The sequence below is a fragment of the Aphelocoma coerulescens genome, chromosome 6 (genome assembly GCF_041296385.1).
Source record: "Aphelocoma coerulescens isolate FSJ_1873_10779 chromosome 6, UR_Acoe_1.0, whole genome shotgun sequence".
Lineage (NCBI taxonomy): Eukaryota > Metazoa > Chordata > Aves > Passeriformes > Corvidae > Aphelocoma > Aphelocoma coerulescens.
In genome coordinates this window covers 23,651,648-23,670,036 of record NC_091020.1, presented here as the reverse complement: position 1 = coordinate 23,670,036, position 18,389 = coordinate 23,651,648, and the positions used below count along the sequence as shown (strand labels likewise).

The 18,389-nt window shown below is 39.2% G+C and overlaps 1 protein-coding gene across 3 annotated transcripts in view; it reads left to right on the top strand.

Annotated features, from left to right (window-relative positions):
- BTRC (beta-transducin repeat containing E3 ubiquitin protein ligase) overlaps positions 1-18,389 on the top strand; it is a 120,900-nt gene that overhangs the window by 17,080 nt on the left and 85,431 nt on the right. The window contains exons 2-3 of one of the 3 annotated variants that reach the window (XM_069019879.1): positions 1,513-1,581; positions 12,270-12,377. The exons of 1 other annotated variant lie outside the window; for it this stretch is intronic. In XM_069019879.1, coding sequence (XP_068875980.1) covers positions 1,513-1,581; positions 12,270-12,377 — 177 coding nt within the window. The remainder of the gene's footprint in view (positions 1-1,512; positions 1,582-12,269; positions 12,378-18,389) is intronic. One more of the 3 variants, XM_069019877.1, reaches the window with a different exon arrangement.

Sequence of the window (18,389 nt, the reverse complement as noted above, 5' to 3'; positions counted from 1 at the left end):
AGAGACTAACCACCCATGACGTTAGTGCTGAAGGAAGGATTAGGTCTTGGAGGGTGATGCTTCTAGCTGTGTGAGAAGTCTCCTAAAACGTAGTTTGTTAATGTGTTAAGCATTGCAAGTCCAAACACAGCAGGTGAATGCAGTAACCCGATATACTTGACTTTAATTTATCAGCACAATGGTGGTTATTAAAATTCATGTTCAACTGAGATCATTGGCTAGGACACCAGGGCATAATCTTACTACTACTTTGAAAGATTTAGGAGGATTTAAATTCAAACTGGAGCGAAGCAAAAATAACAAGTGCTCAAAGTATACTGTAAAATCCTGAGTGTGTACCTCTCTTTAGAGGCAAGATTTTAGTCTATTCTAGTTCTTATTTTATTTTCAAATTCCAAGGCTGGACTACCCACCATAGGTGTGAAGGTTCGTCATTCAGCCAACATTTTTTCTCTCCAACAAATTGTGTTTTTTGGTGTTACTAGTACCAAAGTGGATGCAGTTTGTACAAACTAAGTATTGTGTTGACTCAAGAACAAGTGAGAGTAAACTAACTTTCAGTAGAGCCATTCTGAAAATGAGAAAGCTTTTTCCAGCCTTTCCTTTCTGATTTGGAGGGGAAGTACTGTGAGTTAAGAAAGGGATTGTGAAGTAGTTTCCAGGAGTAAGAAAGATCTCTGGACTTGATGTTTGCGGATGTCCTGTCTGATCTCGTTGCTTCGATGTGATTTTAATTTCTAAGCATCTCCTTTTTTTGCGGGGAGGGGGAGCACTTGAATCCACTTGAATGTGGGAGTATCTTTGGACTACAAATAAATGTCATGCCAGGCGGTGCTTTGGGTTTTGTTGCATACTTTTTCCTAGCTGTAAGTTATGCTGTATATGTTTTGTGCTTCTAGAGCAATTGGATGTCTTGTCTTTTCTTCAACCCAATAAAGCATGAAAACAGTAAGTGGGGGGGAGATTACATTTGTCTGTCGATTTGAGGCATAATTTATGGCTGTGTGTGAGTATAATTTCCTGTTGTCCTGCTATTAAAGCTACACCTCTTCAGGAATTTTCTGTAATCTCTTCATGTTGTCCAGTGTCTGGTCTGACCATGTTGAGGATGGTGACTGTGAAACCACTCATAGCTTGACTACTGCTGTTTTGACACCATTTGCTTTTTATGTAGTGTCAAAAGCATTAGTGACCATTAGTCTTTGCTACTGCACCCACCACAGAGGCTGTGCTTATCCAAGTGCATTTTTGTGGAAAATTAAAAAAATACATATATATATATATACTGAACTGAAATGTAAAATGGTGAAAAACATAAAAATGATGACTTTATTAAAAAAGTGTTCTTAAAGCAGCTGATATCAGAGCAGTAAACAAGAACTAATCTGGGGACTAAACCTTCATATGTGGCTTAAAAAGATCTGCATTGTTTAAAATGCTCCAGAATTTAGCCTTAGGTTAGCTAGGTCCCAGTGTAAAAGGAGGTCTCTCTTTATGTCTATTCTCTCCTAGCCCCGAATACACATGCCAAAAGATGGATTCCAACTTATATCTTCTGGATACCAAGCATGGCTAAAGCAGGTTGGACTGTATTATTGTTATTCATCTCATGTGAGGGACCGTGTTGGACACCTGTGCTTGTCTCATTAGTGAAGTACATAAATGAGGGTGTAATGAAGTTATAGTGTCATGTTAGCTGATACCCCTCATAGCCATCACTGTTTTGTGTTTATGCATGCTGTGTTTGTATAACATTTTCTCACCAGTCTGATGAATGTGCACTTCCTGTAAATAAAAGTTCAAAATGCAGTCACCTGGAAGCGAAGAGGGTCAGAGTCTGAAAACAAATCTACAACAACAGCTTGAATTACAGAATTAAAATGGGCCTTCAAACACAAAGCTGCATGGTGGTGGTGCTGGTAATAATGGGGAGGCCACTGGGTTAAAACTCAAGAGAATTGTGTATAGCATCTAATTCAGATCTGCCTGGGTGAATCAAGTATGGACACTTACTCACATCACATAACAATTGTGCAGTTTGACACAGTCTGACACTGTGGGGAGTCCCCACTCGGAAGTGGCCTAGTGCTATATTACTCTGGCTATTATTAAAGGCCAGGCTTTAGATGTCTCAGCAGTCTGCCTCTAGCAATTGCTGTCAGCTTTTCACTTTCGTGAGTGAAAAATCCCCCTTCAGAAAGAATAGCTTAATTTACAAATGGCCTGTACAGATCTCTTCTCTGATGAACATACATATATGATGAATCCTGTGTCCTTGAATACACGGCTTAAAGTTGCTGGTTTTGTAGAAAGCCAGAATGTGTTGTTATGGCAACAAAAACTGGAAATATGAAAACAGTACAGATAAGCTGCATCCTGTTGTCATGGCAACTACAGTTGTGAAATGACAAAACATGGTGGTGAAGGGATCTTCAAGGTGGTACCCTGAGCCTAACAGAAACAAAGAGCCAAGTCACTTGAGCAGAGTGTGAGAATGAAAAGCTGCAGCAGCATATCCCCTTAAAACATGAGAGCTTCATTGAAGATGCTAACAGCATGGTTTTGATTGTCTCCAGTCTTGTGTCAGTATCTTACAAGCAGTAAGTAGCTTGCTTGTGCAAGGTGCTTACTGCTGTCAACTTACATTGACTTCTGTGAAACTGAGCAGAGCTTGAACACCTGTTAGAAGATGGGCGAGTCTAACATTACATTTGCAAACCATTTCTTTGAATGAGTGATGTGCTGCAAAGGTGAAGTGTGCTTTGGAGCTTCTTTCCAAGAGACCATTTCTCTCTCTCTCCTCAAGTCCACACTAGTAAAGGTCGGTTGGGACACTGAAGCTTATGTTTTCTTGATTTAAACTTTGCTGAGCCGGAGGCAAGGTGTCTCAGAGGAATCTCAACTCTGCAATTATTGTCTCACAGAGCTCAAGTTTGTTGACCTGTGGGGCATGGCATCAGTTTCTGTTTCTTATGTGGGTTGGGAGAACAATAGGAAGAGGATCGTGTGGCTGTTCTGTTTTCCTTTTACTTCTGAGGCAAACAGACCAGCCTTATATTACCAGTGCTCTGATGCAGATGGGATATATGCTTTTTGGACTCCACAAAATACCAAGGGGGTAAAAAGCCTAAAATGCACAGTAAAATTTCCAAGGAGGCTTTACACTAGGCAACCTCAAATAATAGAAGAACTTGCACTTTTAAAAAAAGATATTTTTTGTAAGCATGCTTTCCTTTTCATTTTTAGTTTATTGATATTGGTTCTAGTGTCTATCTCAATCTTCTCACTCCTTGACCCAAGGAAAAGTTATAAACCTGTGCTTGTCATCAGCAGAGACTGTCGTGGAAGTAGCTTTGCTATTCCAGTTTCATGCTGTGATTTCACCACAGGAAGTGTAAGGGTAAGGCAGTTGATAAAAAGGCTGGGAAGAGCTTTCATTAGAAGCAGAGAGGTTAAATTTTTTTGAGGTGAGATTGATTTGGTATAGGATATCTTTCAAAGGTACTACCTGTAGGATTCATTAAAACTATGTATTGAAAGCCACTTTGGATGTATGTAAAAGCATAGTCTACATATGCATCCAGATGGAATGGGGGCTGTGCATCAGGTTTATTCTCCTGTTGTCTGTATTTTTAAAAGGATCCTACCTTAATGGTTTTTTTTCCTCAGCATGGCTGAGTATTGATCTGCTGCCAGACTTAGACAGAATGTGAGAAGTATCCCAGTAACACATTGTATTAATGTGGACTAAAAGCAGTTTATATTACAGATGAGGTGGAGGAAGATGGAGTTCTGCAAGACTGGACACATACCATAAATATCCATAAAACTGACAATTTTATCTAAAACCAGATGCTGTCTGGATTTGCATATTTTCAGCCTGCTTAGACTGGAGATAATAGTTGAACACTACCTGAGCATGGGTCGCCCACACTGATGCCATTACCCTCTGCCCTTTAATGGCAGGTTTTATATTTAATGTTGCTGTGCTGCAATGGAGAGCTATATTGTGTTCTTATGTGGGCTAGAGGAAATACAATACCAATGGCCAGAAATATGTTGCTTTAAGACTGGCATTTGAAGTTGCCTGCACTGTTCTCTTTACTCTAGCTGTTTCCTGTTTATCTTCTACAAAAAGGCAAACACCTGCAGTTGGTTTATTCAGCCTTGATCTTCATTTAAGCTTTTGACTTGCTAGCAGTCTGTATCATCCCATCAGCTAGATGTTGACCCTTTGGAGACAAGCCACAATTGACTTCTGAAGGGAGAAAGGGAAGGAATGTTTGTGTATAAATACAGTCAGTAGACATGACATTCTAATTCCTGTATTATATGGACACTTTCTATAATTTATGCCAAACTATGAAATTGGGCAAGTTAAGCTAATTAGCTGAAACATTTACAAAACATTATTTTGATTACATAAACAGGGAAGTAAAAGTATCATTTTAGGTGGCTTCTGAAACATGGTAATTCAGAGTTAAAGATAATCCTTCCCTTTTTCATAGCATTGTGAGCAAGTATGCATCACATAGGATATGTAATATAACGCACTCATCTGAGCCTTTCTGCCTCCCACTGTCTTTTTGTAGTAGAATTTTTAAAGCCAAGTTATAAACCTGTAAATGTGTTTTATGCTGGAAATTCTTGGTGATACCTTAACTAGATTGGTACCAGCAAAGGCCAGTATAATCAAAACAAGGCACTTCAGATATTAATGGTCTGCACTTCAGTCAAGTCAGCTGGAAAAGAGAGTGTAAAAACCAGGACTGTGGTGAAAACAGGATTCTTCTGCTAGAATTGCACTTACCTGAGACAAAAATGCAGTGATTCTGGAAATATTTTGGTTTTGTAATTTTGCCATATAGCATCTTTTCCTTAACTTCTAAAACATCTATTTTCAGTGGATCCATATGCTTTTTAAAATTCAGATGCTAACTCCTTGGGTGGAAAGTCGAAATAAGATTTCTTTCTGCAGTTCATTTATTAATACTTGGCACTCATATAGTACTTTATGTTCTCAAAGTGCTATGCAGACATATCAGTTATCCTTGAAACACTTTTGTGTGGTAGGTGCATAACAATAACTCTGAGAGATTTTATGGAATTAAATAAAGCTAGAGATGAGGGAAAAATCTAATGAAACTTCCGTTTCATCTCTCCACCAGTGTAGGTTTTTTCTCTGCAGTTTGTGGCATGAAAACAGAAGTTCTAGAAATATTCCAAGATGAAGAGCTTTCAGCATATTCCTTAGGATGCTGTGTTACTCTGCTCAAACTCATGTGGAATGCCTATGTCAAAGAATTACATAATAAGATTTTAAACTGTTTGGAATTGATCAGGCTTTAGACACAGAATTATTGAATCATTAAGTTTGGAAAATACTTCTAAGATCATCAGACATAATGGAGCTTAGTAGCAACTGCGTTTTCTTGCTTACCAAAGAGCCAAGTGCACTTGCTCTTGTAAGATCTCCATTTTAAGCCTTCACATAGTTTTGTGCTTTAGACCTTGGTGAGCTTGCTCTTAGTAAGTTTGTGTAGGGCTTGTTTTTAGCACTGCCATCTTTGGTGTTGTTTAAAGGAGTACACACAAGTCTCTTCAAGTTTTGCTCCTTAAGGAAGGGTATGGCACCTGCATCTTAAAGCTCTGCAGCTGCACTGGTTTAAATTTATCAGCTTTATGCATTAAAAAGCTATAATTATGAAAACATTAGTATTGTCTAGTTCTGATGTGATCTATACAAGTTCCCTCAAGCACTTGGCAAATGAGGATCTTGTATACCTTATAGATGGAAGTTGGCCCCTTGCTGGGGCATGTAATTTCTGTTGACTTGGAATCAGAGGTTGAACTCCAGTAACCACTCTGGGGAAAACATTTCTTCACAAACATTTACCTAAAAGCTGTGATTTGATCCTCCCAGATCCCACTCAGGTAAGTTATAATTTGAATAAACTGAATATGTAAATCCATTTCCAAGTGTCTTATCTTTGATATTTAAAAGTAGTTAGTGAACTGGAATATCTTGTAAAAAGTTACTGTTAGCTGGGGAGTTACCAGAAGATTAGAGAAGTTTGCATAATACGTATGTTAAGGAAAATTTACTGAGCAATTACACGCAAAGTGGGAGGCTGAAGGGAAAGGAACCCTTTACAGCAGTTGGAGCTCTGTGTGCACAGCAAAGCTGGCAGAATGTAGTAACACCCTGAGGGTGAAGGGGAAAACTGCTGCGCTGAAGTCAGTGATCTGTACCAGGGCTTTAAGAAGTCCAGTATTACCTATGTTTGGAATCTAGGAAGAGTGTTATAATTGAATCCTAGTAGGATATTTCAGCTTCTGATTTGTGAGACCTAATTGTTCAGAAGTCAGACCCTGGTTGTCCCAGAAACATATGCTCAACTTTCCCAAAGTGAAATGTTGGTTTGCTTGATTTGCAGTTCATGAAAAATGGTCCAAGGGTCTTTAATGATATAGCTTTTGTTATGGTGAAACAGGAGCACAAACCACTTTGAATCATCCCTTAGACACTTGTGGAAATGTGACCAAGGTGTCTGGACGTAATAGAAGGTGAGGGATTGTGCAAAGAACTGGTTGTGACAGCAACTGCATCTGGCCCTTCATGATTCTGGTGCAATATGTGCAGCTAGAAGAGCTGACAGTTGGTGGGCTAGTTGAGCTCTGTGAGATCCTTCTCATGGTCACACTCCAAGAATTACTACAGTTGCCTCTTTATTTTTATAATTTAATTTTCTTACTGTGGAAAGACTTTCAAGAAAAATTGCCAGTGACAAAGTCAGAATTATCTGGTTATGGGTGTGGAAAACTGGTCTGAGGTGCAAATTTTAACTGTGTGGCTTTGACTATTGGTTTTTTTGTCTTAATTAAGACTTACAGCTTTTAATGTTTTTCTTATTTTCAAATGAAAACAGGCAAAAAACTTTTGAAGAAAGTTATAAAAGTATTAATTTGCTCTGAGACATGCTAGTCTCTTTGGTAAGTTCATAATTGGGCAGAATTTTTTTTTAAATGCATATTCTTGTCTCTCAGGTATATAACTACTTCATAACTGGTAAATCTGTATTCATATGTTAGGGTTTTTAAAGGCATATTATTTACACAATTCACTTGAATGGCTCCTTTGAAAGCTGTGTGGCTCTCTCATGTAATTACGTATTTAGTATGCCTTGTATCCATTGTTGGGATAGGGGGAAAAGAAAAAAAATAAGCCCCACAAAATCTACTAAAGTAAATAATAAAAGAATATTCTCATTCGATTTTGGCAGCATTTTCAGAAGTTGTATTATATACTATTTTTTCAGATAAGAAGAGCTACCAAGGCTAAAAAATGAAATATGTATGGCAGGTTTTTTAATTGTGAAAGTATACAAGATGCACTGGGAGTATTTTTTTTTTTAATACTTATATATATTTAATCAGAAAACATCTCTCAGAACAGTAGAGGGAAAAATAAGAGATACCTTTTCATTTTTATGTGTATGTGAGAGGTTAAAAGAATGAAAAGTGGACCAGAGAAAGGATCCAAAATCACTTTTTAGCCAGAAGTAAATTTCTGGAATTGTTATTAAATTTCGTGAGACCAACATTTGTAATGTAAATAGCAGCTGCCTTATCTGATACGTTTCATGCAATGTCTTGCATCCTGTGGTGACAGGAATAGTGCAGACTGGACACAATGTGAAAGTGATGTATGTTATATTTTTGGCATTGGCTTAGTTAGGTATGTGGCCAAAAAAAGTGTAAGAGGAACTGAGTGAGATGGAAAGGTATTGAGGTTTGTTCTCCCATTTTTTGAGGTATATGATAAAAATAATTCTGAGTATTTGGAATCCCAGTAAGATCTGAGCATGTGCTTGATAAAGGATTAAAATTCCTAAGGCATATTTCCTGAGAATTAGATTTTATAGAGCATGCAGGAAACAATAGTATGAAAGAGACTTTCAGGGAGAATTGTTCTTGCCAACCATCCCATACTCACTTTCTGAAGTGATAAAAAGGTGGGGAAAGATCTGTCTCCTCATATCAAGCTCACATCGGGTTTATATACTTTTAATACCCTTCAGAGCATCCCTTACATTTTATCTGCTCCAGTTTGGGTGGTAGAATTTCTAGGACCTCTTTTCCCCTCGTCTTGGTTTTTGTAATAGTTAGAAATTGTTACTGGTTTATCTTTGGAGTTCACCTGCATAAGGAACTGGATGCTGTAGTAGAAGGGAAATAATTCTGAACTAGGGAAGGACTGAAATAGATGTGGGTAGCATCTGAAATTAATCTTATGTACAGTAGACCAAATACCAGCCTTTGGGGAAAAAATTGGGTTTCCTCTTTGGCTTTGCCACTAACGTGTGAAGATGTACAAAAATATATCAGGCTGCCTGTAAATCAAAGGTGTTTTAAGTGCACAGGTTATCATAAAGTTCAGTACAGGGTTCATGCAGGGGTCGTAGGTAATACCTCACTATGTTAAAATGTGCCACAATTAAAGACAGTCATTCTGTACTGCTGTCTAATTAATTTCTCTGAAGCGATTATGAAGAAAATATCCTTCAGCTATTGTTTGATTTTCTTTTGGTCATTCTTGTTTTACAGAGAGCTCAGTATAGTAGGTTATGCTTCGTAGGTGTGCACTATAGTTGTGGACTGTAGTAGTCCAAGAACTTCTTTTTCCCTGTGTAGAGCCACTTAGTTTTACAGGACAAGGTGATATATTTCTGACCTGTAACACAATTTACTAAAACTGTGTTAGTTACCCCTAGTATATTGTATTTGCTGAAGGTCTAGAAGAGAACAAATTTGATAAGAAAAACGCAGTCTGAAATGGTAATGTATAATCTTGTAATGCAATAGCAAATAAAGTAAATAACCAATTTTTAGCACTGGCAAAAATTTACCCATTGACTGTGTATTGAAATTTGTCTTTAGGACATCAGATAATTGGAAGAGAGGGTAGACTATTAGAGGCAGAACATCTAATGTCGTCAAAAAATGTTCCTGTAATATAGTTACAAGAATAATTGAATAGGTTAAAATACATCTTCCCTTTAGCTCAGTTACTGTCCACTCAGCTCAGGCAGTGGCTGTGAATGCTTCTAGCCTATTTTAATTCAAAATAAGGCAAACCCATTTTAATCACCAGTGGAGCAGCTGGAACCAGCCTCTATCAGAAGGAGGATGCTGGTCTTGTTTGAAACTGTACTCCCTGTATTTATTTAGTGGGAAAATACATTTCAGAGTTCAGGGAGTGGGATTTTAAAATCAGTTGGAAAGAGAAATTGGGTTTTTCATCTAATAATTCCCTATTTTATGCCACTCAATGTGTATTAAAGATGCTTAGCTTTTCTAAATACAAAGCTATGCGTCTCTGGGTCTGAAAGTTGTGCAGACATCCGGAGCATTAATGCAACTGGAAGTTAGGAAAGTAAAGAGATTGCTGCATCCTGGCCCAGTACTTAGCAAGCAATACCAGCATTCCCATTTGGCTCTAGTCCAAGCACTGTGCCTCTGTATCTTTGTTTTGGTGAATCGATGTAGATTGACTTGGGTTCAGGAGAGGATTTTGTCAGTCAGCTTTCAAGTCATGAACATTGAGGCCAGTCCCTTGTTTGTGGAGCTGACAGTACAAAAGTGAGTGTTTGACATGTGGCTTGCTCAGTTCGTGGGGATGGAGGCTGTTGAGATTTTTCAGAGACCAGGCTCTAAATGAAGTTGTTCTGTTGGGTCACTCATCTGATTTACACACAAGCTGTTTCTATTGAAGCACCTGGGGCCTTTTGTTCAGGCTTGTGAATAAGCCTCTTTCAGTCACCAACAGTAATTTACCGTCTCTGCTTCCTTCAATAGGTAAAAAGGCAAGTACAGGAATGACATTTCCTTCCACACTGTGCAACTTCACACTTATATTTTTAAGATAGGTAACAGAACTGTATCACTAATGTAGATTTTGTTATATACTGGAACAGATTCAGAAATCATCTAAAGTGTTGGTAATTTTTTACTTCACACTTCCTAATTCTGGAACAATACTAAGTGGCAGGAGTGCATGGGTGAGGAATGATATCCTCTGCTGGACAGAGAGCTCTGCAGAATAGCCCTTCAATGCTTTCCTTTGTTATTGTGGCAATTTTAGAGGAAGACATTTCATTGCCTTGTAAGTTCCCTGGCACAATAGAGTGCCCTACCTGCAGACTAATGACTCTGATGTGAGCCGTAATCTCACTTAAACTTTGAGTCAACTTAAGCTTGCCTTTCCACTGACAGAGTGCTCCTCATTTTTCCTGCCTCTGTACCTTTCCATGCTTCAGTCAGTACAAATATCTAAAGTAACTTCTTTTTTTTTTCTTGTCAGTCAGTTTTAATGGCAGTCAGTTCTTTGCGTTCATTACCACAGCATAAAAACTTGAGCCAGCCCAAAGGATGGGAAAGCTTGAGAACATGGAATAAATGATAGCTGCAAGTCTTGGATAACTGTATGAAAAAAAGAAATAAAATCATCCTGTATTTATTTGGTAGTATGTTATGAATCCTGGGATGAATCCTGATGCTTACCTAGTGGATTTGCTCTGCATCATCAGAGGCACCATGTAGTGAATCTCCTGTTACTGTGACATTCTCGGAGAATAATAAATAGCTTTGATTTAAGTAAATTAAACTGGTGAAATGCTTAACCATGGATGTCCATTTCATATATGAATATTTTTTTTTAAAAAGTGATTGTCACAACAGCTTTCAGTAGCTGTAGTGATACATATTACATTGAAAGGAAAAGACTGCTAGCATTTGGAAGGTTTTTTTGTATGTGGGAGTGTTTGGGAGGTTAGAATGGTGGACAAGGAAGTATGGCTCACTTTTGTAGCTTGTTACAATACAATATCATGTGATACTGTAATACTTGAAGTACTCAAATTCTTGAGTTTCAGTATCTTTGTAAAGCGAAGAGTTGTTTGGTTGTTTTTCTAAAATGAAAATGCAACGAGGAATTTCTTTTAAGGTATCATAAACTTCTGTTGAGAACATTTCTATAGGTTATATTCCCCAGCAGTCTTCTAATACTATTTCTGGACCAGCAATGTAAATTGCAACAAAGTACAGCAAAGAATGTGGTGACAGACAGGGTTAATCTCTGTGTCTGTCTGCACAGGACCAGATTATGGATGTTGGTGATCACCTTTCTGTTCGTTCAAAGATGGGTTCTGTTGCTCTTACATACTCATTTAGCGCAAGATTGTGCAAGGTTTTCTAGCCCTCTCAAGAGCAGGAAGAAACGGTGGTTCAGAAGGCAGCTGTCATTTCATACCCATTCCAGCTGCCCTTTCCACTCAAATTTCCTTCCATCCCCTCCCCCTCTATTTAAAAAAAAAAAAAGCTGAGGCAGGATTGCAAAAAAGGAGAGTATGAGGGTTTAAAATCTCTAGCAGCTAATCTATCACATCCTTCAGTTTTCATGGCTATCTGCCAATTTAAAATACACTTGTTTTTTCCTTCCTTGCCAGTAATTACACAAATGCAGTAGTGCTTATGGCCTCAAAAACTCTGTGTCTGGTAAAAACAGTTGCAATCATAATGCATCCCTAAATTTAATAGTAGTGGTGTAAAATGAATAAGCAGCTCTCTATTTCAAGGGGTAATGGCTTTAACTATCAAAACGGCTAGTATTTTCCTTGATTGGCTGCTTTGGCTCCTTTTTTGTATTTGTTTGTAGTAGCTGAATCAATTTATTATAACAATTGTATTTTATTTAACAAACAACAAGACAAGCAGAAACATGAAACTCTATAAAGTGTCACCAACTTCCTATTCACCTTGGATCACAGGTTTTTCCTTTTATCCCCTTTACAGACAAAACACAAACCTTTCCCTAGAACTATTACACTTAAAGTTGTCATTTACTTTTCTGCTTTCTTTGCAAAATTGCTTGCCTTGTATTCTGCATGGAGTGTTGCTGTGGATGGAGAAGAGGTCTGATTAATTGGAAAGAAACTTTTTATTACTGGGAAAACTCAACACAATGATGTAGAAAATTGATCAAAAATTTACCTTCTTGATCCATAGTGCCTTTTTCTTGCTACTACAACATCTGTAAAGCTTCTCTCAAAGAAAAGATGCCTCAGCAGTTACTGCTCTCCTAAAGAGGTCTCTGTTTTTAAGGCCAGGTGCAGTTGTGTTGATGCCATTTGGCTAAGCCTTAAAAGTTCCTGTAATCTGTGCCATCCTGTCTCATACAGTCCCATCTCATAGTTGTCCTTTCTCTGCAGTGCTCTATGCCCAGATCTCTGTGGCTGGGCTGCTCCAGCCTGGCGGACAGCATGCCCTCGCTGCGATGCCTGTATAACCCAGGGACTGGCGCACTCCCAGCTTTCCAGGTACTTTCTGTCTCTCCCCACTCCTTTTCTCTCCATCTGTGTGCGTGTGCATCTCCTCCTTTACTTGCCTGCTTGACCTCTATTTATTCTGGTTCATACTCTGTGCCTTTCCTGTGTCATTCTGATCTCTGGTATTTTAACCCATTTTGTGTAGATGCAGGGCAGTTGGGGCATTTCCATTTACCTTCATATAATTATTTTATTTAAATTGGCTTGATACCATCATCTTTTTCATTGGCTTTAAACTGTGTCAAAAAGATACCACTTAATTATATCTGGCAAACAGTATCTATCACACAGTCTCCAATCTGGCTATTTGTGCAGTGATTCCCATCCTATCTAAATTTTTTGTGTGCCACTTAAAGGACTGAGAGGGTGAGTTCATTGCCATGATGATAATTGATGCCAGCAATTCTTTACTTCAGCTTTGTTAGCAGGAGTCTGGACATTTGGACTACAGAAAATTATTGTCCATGTAAGCTGTCAGTCAAAAGGCAAATAAAGGAAACCTTTTCTTTTCCTTTGGTCTCGGAATTTGTTAGATCCAGGCTTTCCTCTGTCATGAGTCAGCTTTCTGCCAAACAAGTTTGTTCAGACCCTTTGGGTGACCAGTGAATCTTTAAAAAATGCAGACATTCTCCTGTGTGTAGAGAGTGGAGACAGGTGTTGAGTGAGCATTGAGAAACCTAGGCAAGGCTCTCAAGATGACTGCCAGCATTTTTGATGGCATATGAACATAACAGCAGAGACTGGGCACCAGAGGTGTTATGTTCATGTTGGATACTCTGAGGTATTTTATGAACTGCAGTGACTGAGGGACTTCAGGAGTATTTCTGTAGAGAGCATGTTTATTTGAGCTTATTGTAGCATAAACATTTACTTCATGGTTTATGCTGCTGGATTATGATACTGCTGGCCTAATCTGTGGCAGAGAGTTTTATTTACCAGCATCTTACGAAACCAGATAAAAAGAATAGGCCAGAATATTTCTGAAATTTTCACTTGTTTTGGGGTAGGTTCATTATGTGCCTCTAAAGGAAAGCATGCAAAGATTATTTTAAATTTTACTTCTTGCTCCCAGAGCTAGGATAGTACTGTGGAAATAATCCTCTTAGTCCCAGAGGAGGCTTAAGTGTCTTGCATAATTTTGCTACAACTCTCTTTGCTGACACAGCAGTAGCACTGATGGACTCTGGAAGGTGTCCTGCCAGGCCTCCTTTGCTGAACCAAGCTTTTAGCAGAGCTTTCCATGGTGGGGGGAGGGGGAGAGATGACTTTTTATTAGTCTGAGAGGGCTCTAGAGACAACAGGCAGAGCTTAGACTCCTAATCCTGATTTGCATAATTTGACTAAATCGGATGGGCCTAATTTTTGGGCTTTTAGCTGTTGAGTAAATCTCAGATCTCTTTAAGCTTAGCAGTATATGGAAAGTAATTTATAAACTCAAATTGAGACTTCTTCCTTTCTACTTGAATTATTCTCGATTACTTAAAATAGGCATATATTACAAAGTGGGAAGATAAATTAATTTATTTTAGCTTAAGATGTCCTTGCTAATGACAGATACAAACAATAACTTTTCTGCTAATACACTGCATTGATATTTGGGGTCAAATGAGTAAGCTGCACAACCATTCATTGTGTTGGGATACTGGTAGGACTGACATTTGCATTTCTGCAGATTTGGAGAGACATTTCTGTGTATATTTAGTGACTATGAGAATTGGGGAAATATGTCCTACTTGCTGTCTGAAATGGTAGACTGGTACTCTTCACTGAACTCTGCTGTGTTGAGGAACACATTTACTGCCAGTTGAGAGAGAAACCACATTGCCAACAACAGCTTCTGCAGCACTGAGTCATCCACATTTCAGCCCATTTTTTTCAATGGGCTCTGATTGATCCTCATTAGCTTGCACGGTTTGAAGAAAACTCCCCTCTGAGGCATGGCTTCTGCATTTTCCAGTGCAGAAGGGAGTGGTTTGGAGCCTGCTTAAAGCAATGATGTTGCAGTATTTCATCATTCTTTAATGCTTTTTTTTTGGTATCAAATTTTCAGGAAAGCATTAAAGACTTTCTTGAAGCCCAGCAAATTTTCTCTTATTAAGTTACTTTCTTTTTTCTGTAGCAAGCTTGAAGTAACTGGAGAAGCATACCAATGTTCTTTGCTTGTGGCAAAAGAGAAGATGCCATCTGGAAGGCTACTTAGTCACTGCTGAATTTGTCTAGTTATTTACATGCCTGCCTTCAGATGCTCAGACAGAAATGTGGAAAGATGCTCTTTTTGAATAGCTCAGTTAAAGTCTTGCTGAGTCCTCATGGGAAGCATTGGCAGGTAGTCGATTTAGAGATGATTCTGTTAATATGTCAAGTGACTTCGTTTTCTTCTTTGTGTTTTTATTATTGGTGACACTTAGGTGAAAACAGGATCTTCTGGTTCCTCAGCCCTGTTTTTAGGCAATCATCCTGCAGGCGGAAAGGCTTTAAGGCTAAACCCATGAATAGAAAAATGAGGAGCTAGAAACAGTTCTTTTTTACATCTTTTATCTTAAAGGGCGTTGCAACTGATAGTCTGCTGTGTAACTGAATTTCATAGTAATCATGGTGGAAGATTGCAGCAAATTGGACATGAACTCCTATAAGGCACTGTGGGAAGGGGCCAAAGAGGATATTTTAACAAGAAAAAAAGGCCAGCCATTCCATTTTCAGTGTCTTGGATGCCAGATTTTACTGTACTGTTATTCTGCAAAGCAACTGAAAATTAGGTTGCATGTAGATTCTCTTAATAGTAAAAAATAAATTATGCAGAACATACTCTTTCTTCTTAGAAATTTGTGCTTTGGAAGCTTCCAGATGTGCCAACAGGTGTCTGTTTTCATGACATTTTCCATGTGAAGATAATTACTTTCCCTGTTAAAATATTTTTCCATGCATGCTCACAAGGCTCCGTTTATGTTGCTTTTCATAGTTGCAGCTCTTTGAAAATTCAAATTTACAATTACACCCATCAAGTATACCAAGGAAATGATTGTATTAATCCTTCCAGGTTTGTAGAAGACCGAAGTATTTCCTAGAATTTATTTCTGTAGGCTGTTGTATAAATGAGGAGGCTTGAAGAGGAATTCAAAAGTCTTGCCAAAGACTTTATGTATCATGGTAATGGCAGAGAGCAGTCCACCTCTTCCTTTTTACCTAATTCACAGCCAACAGGAATACCAACTCTTCTTTAGATTGTAAGCTTCTTGGGAAAAGAGTTGTGCTTTTACTACCTTTGTCTGGAGTCTAGACACAAGTGGAGAAGAACAGAGTTGTTTGTCAGCTCTATTTTGCCAAAGCTGAAACTTTTGTTTCTGTAAAAGGCTCTAGTAATCGAAGAAGAGGATTAACTTCTGTGGTGGAGGTAGCAGCATCTTGATGAAAACAGAAGCGTCTCTATAGAATGTCAGAAATTCACATTTTGTTTTACCTGAAGACCCTGGCCATAAAGAACTACACATCAGGGTTTGTCAGGTGAAGGGGACTAGCTCCTGCTTGGTTTTTCAGAAGTGAGCATGTGTGTGGCTTCCTTGGTCTGGGCTAAAAGCTCTGTCCTGGGGAGAAAGGCATGGGTGTATTGTGCTAGGCAAATTGAAGCAAATGGGAGTGTACTTGAGCCTGTGCAGTGTGGACGTGACCTCTATGGACTGAGATTACTTTTGGAGAAAGGTGAAAATGCAGAAGATGTCAAAGGTATGCAATGAGGGAAGTCTGTTGTCCCTGTGAGACAGAGATTTTTTACTTATTTTATTATTTTGTATTTATTTTAAAAATTACTTTTACATTATTTTTTCCTAGTGTTTATATTCTTGTGTTACAAAGCAGAGTATTTGTTAAAAAAGCATTGTCAGTCTATTGGTAGAAACAGTTGTGTCTGTAAATTTCCTTCAGCCTGTTCATGCATTTTTTTGTTAGAAGTTGACATTTTATTGCTGGAAATACAGTGTAAATATGAGTAGTAGTACATCATTTCTGGTTATACAGGAGGTTAGAGCTAGAGTCTTGGGGTGGGCAAACTGCATGCTCAGAAATGCGTTTGTGAGACATACAATTGAAAGAAATTGTTTGGCTTTGGAGCCAGTGTTTGCTGGTGTGCATAGTTCTGTCTCTAATTGGGAAAGATATGGGGTGTCCAGTCACAGACTCCATCAGCATGGAGACACTAAGGCTGCTTTGTATTCGCCCCTCGCGCTCTGCCGGCGGCCGTGTGAAACCTGCCCGGGGGCTGTTTACAGTGCACCTCTAAAGCAGAATCCTAATTTTGGTGACTAATAGCCAGAGCATGTGGCTCCAGCACCCCCCTGGCTGGCAGCAGGCTCTGCCCTGGTTGTGAATGTAGTTAGGTGGCCCCCAACTGTTTACAAGACAGCAGAGGTGAGATCTTTGATTGACAAGTCAGAAATGCATTAGATCATTCCCTCTGCCAGTCTCTGGTTCATGCTGTTAAAAATGTCAGCCTCTCCAAGTTTGAATGGCAGCCCGAGGGCCTCAGAAGCTTTTTGTTTTCTGAGATGGAAACACAAATTGGATGTGTGCCTGAGCGCTTCATCCTGGGCTGTAATTTCATCTTTTAGCTAAGAACCACAAGGTACATGAGCAAAGCACCCTGTAAACAATAATACTGGGGAAAAAAATAAACAAGGTCGTGTTTCTGGTACGTTGATCCACTGGTGTCCTGACCTCTATCACGTTGAACATCTCCACTCTGATTGCTGTTCCCTTTGGCATTACAATGAGAGGAGATAGACTGACACAGGAGGCAAAGATTTAAAGTTGCAGTGCTGTTGCACATTCCTTGTATTGGCTATGAAATATTGAACTGCCACAATGTGACACCTGGTTTTTTAAGCAAAGTTTCTTGTTGGAGGTGTTCAGCAGCAGTCTCTTCTGTTTTTCCTCATTTTACCACCTGGCAGGAGCAATTATAAAGGCATGAGAGGCGATACAAGAAGGAGCAGAAAGGAAGCCAAATCGCATAATTTTTGTGTTTGACTCCAGTCCCCATTTGTAGTTCAGACTTCTGGGAGCTTCACTGTAGGAAGACCACGATAGTTAGCCTGGCTGTAGATTTCTTTAAATAAAGTGCCCAGTGACTACAGAAGAGCTTTCTTAAACATATTTAGGATTTACCCCTCCTTAAATCTGGTGGCCTTGTCTGTCTGGTGGTGTAACCTGTGCAGAGGGTGGGTGATGCTGGGGAGCCCACCAAATTCAGGGAGTTGTTAGGGTGTGCTGCAAGATCTCAGCTCTTGGTAATAGCAACAGCAAGAAATATTTTCCTCCTTTCAGGTGGCAAAGAAATGAAGGGGACTAGAAAGAAATCTTATCTTTGTGGATCACTGGGGATGGGTTTGGTTATTTTTTGGTAGCACGTCACAAATTTCTAATTATATTTAGTAATTATATTTAGTAATAGAAATTGGCATTTGTTCTGCACCCACATCAATCCTCAAAAGTTCCATGTGCTTTTATTAGCTCTTTAATCTGAGTATGAAGAAGTGTGACAGTATCTGTCACTGAGAAATACCACCCCAGTGTGTCCAGCACAATGATTAATTTAAACTGCATCTTAGCTACAAGGCCTCCCCTCCTTCAGCCTCGGTAGTGATGGTCAGGTTACTACTAATGTGCTCTTCCCGCTAAGGTGAGGGCAAGGTCTCTAGCACACCAGCAGCAGTTTGGCTCTTTGGTTTAAAAAACGAAACAAAACTCATCCGAGTTTTCCTTCCTCCCTCGTTAGGAGTCAGGAAGGTGTGTAAAGCCGTAGTGACAAACGGCATATGCAGCGCCGCGTTGGAGGCATACAGGTATCTTTAAAGCTAGCTCCGGTTCCTCAGGATTGCGAACATCTGCTTGGAGGTATTGTGGAGCTCCACAATGCACTAATTGAATTACTCTTTTCTGGAGTTGCAGGCTGCGCTAATTGAATTAGAACGGGGCTGTGCGTGTGCGCGCTGCCGCGCGGGCGCGGCGCGG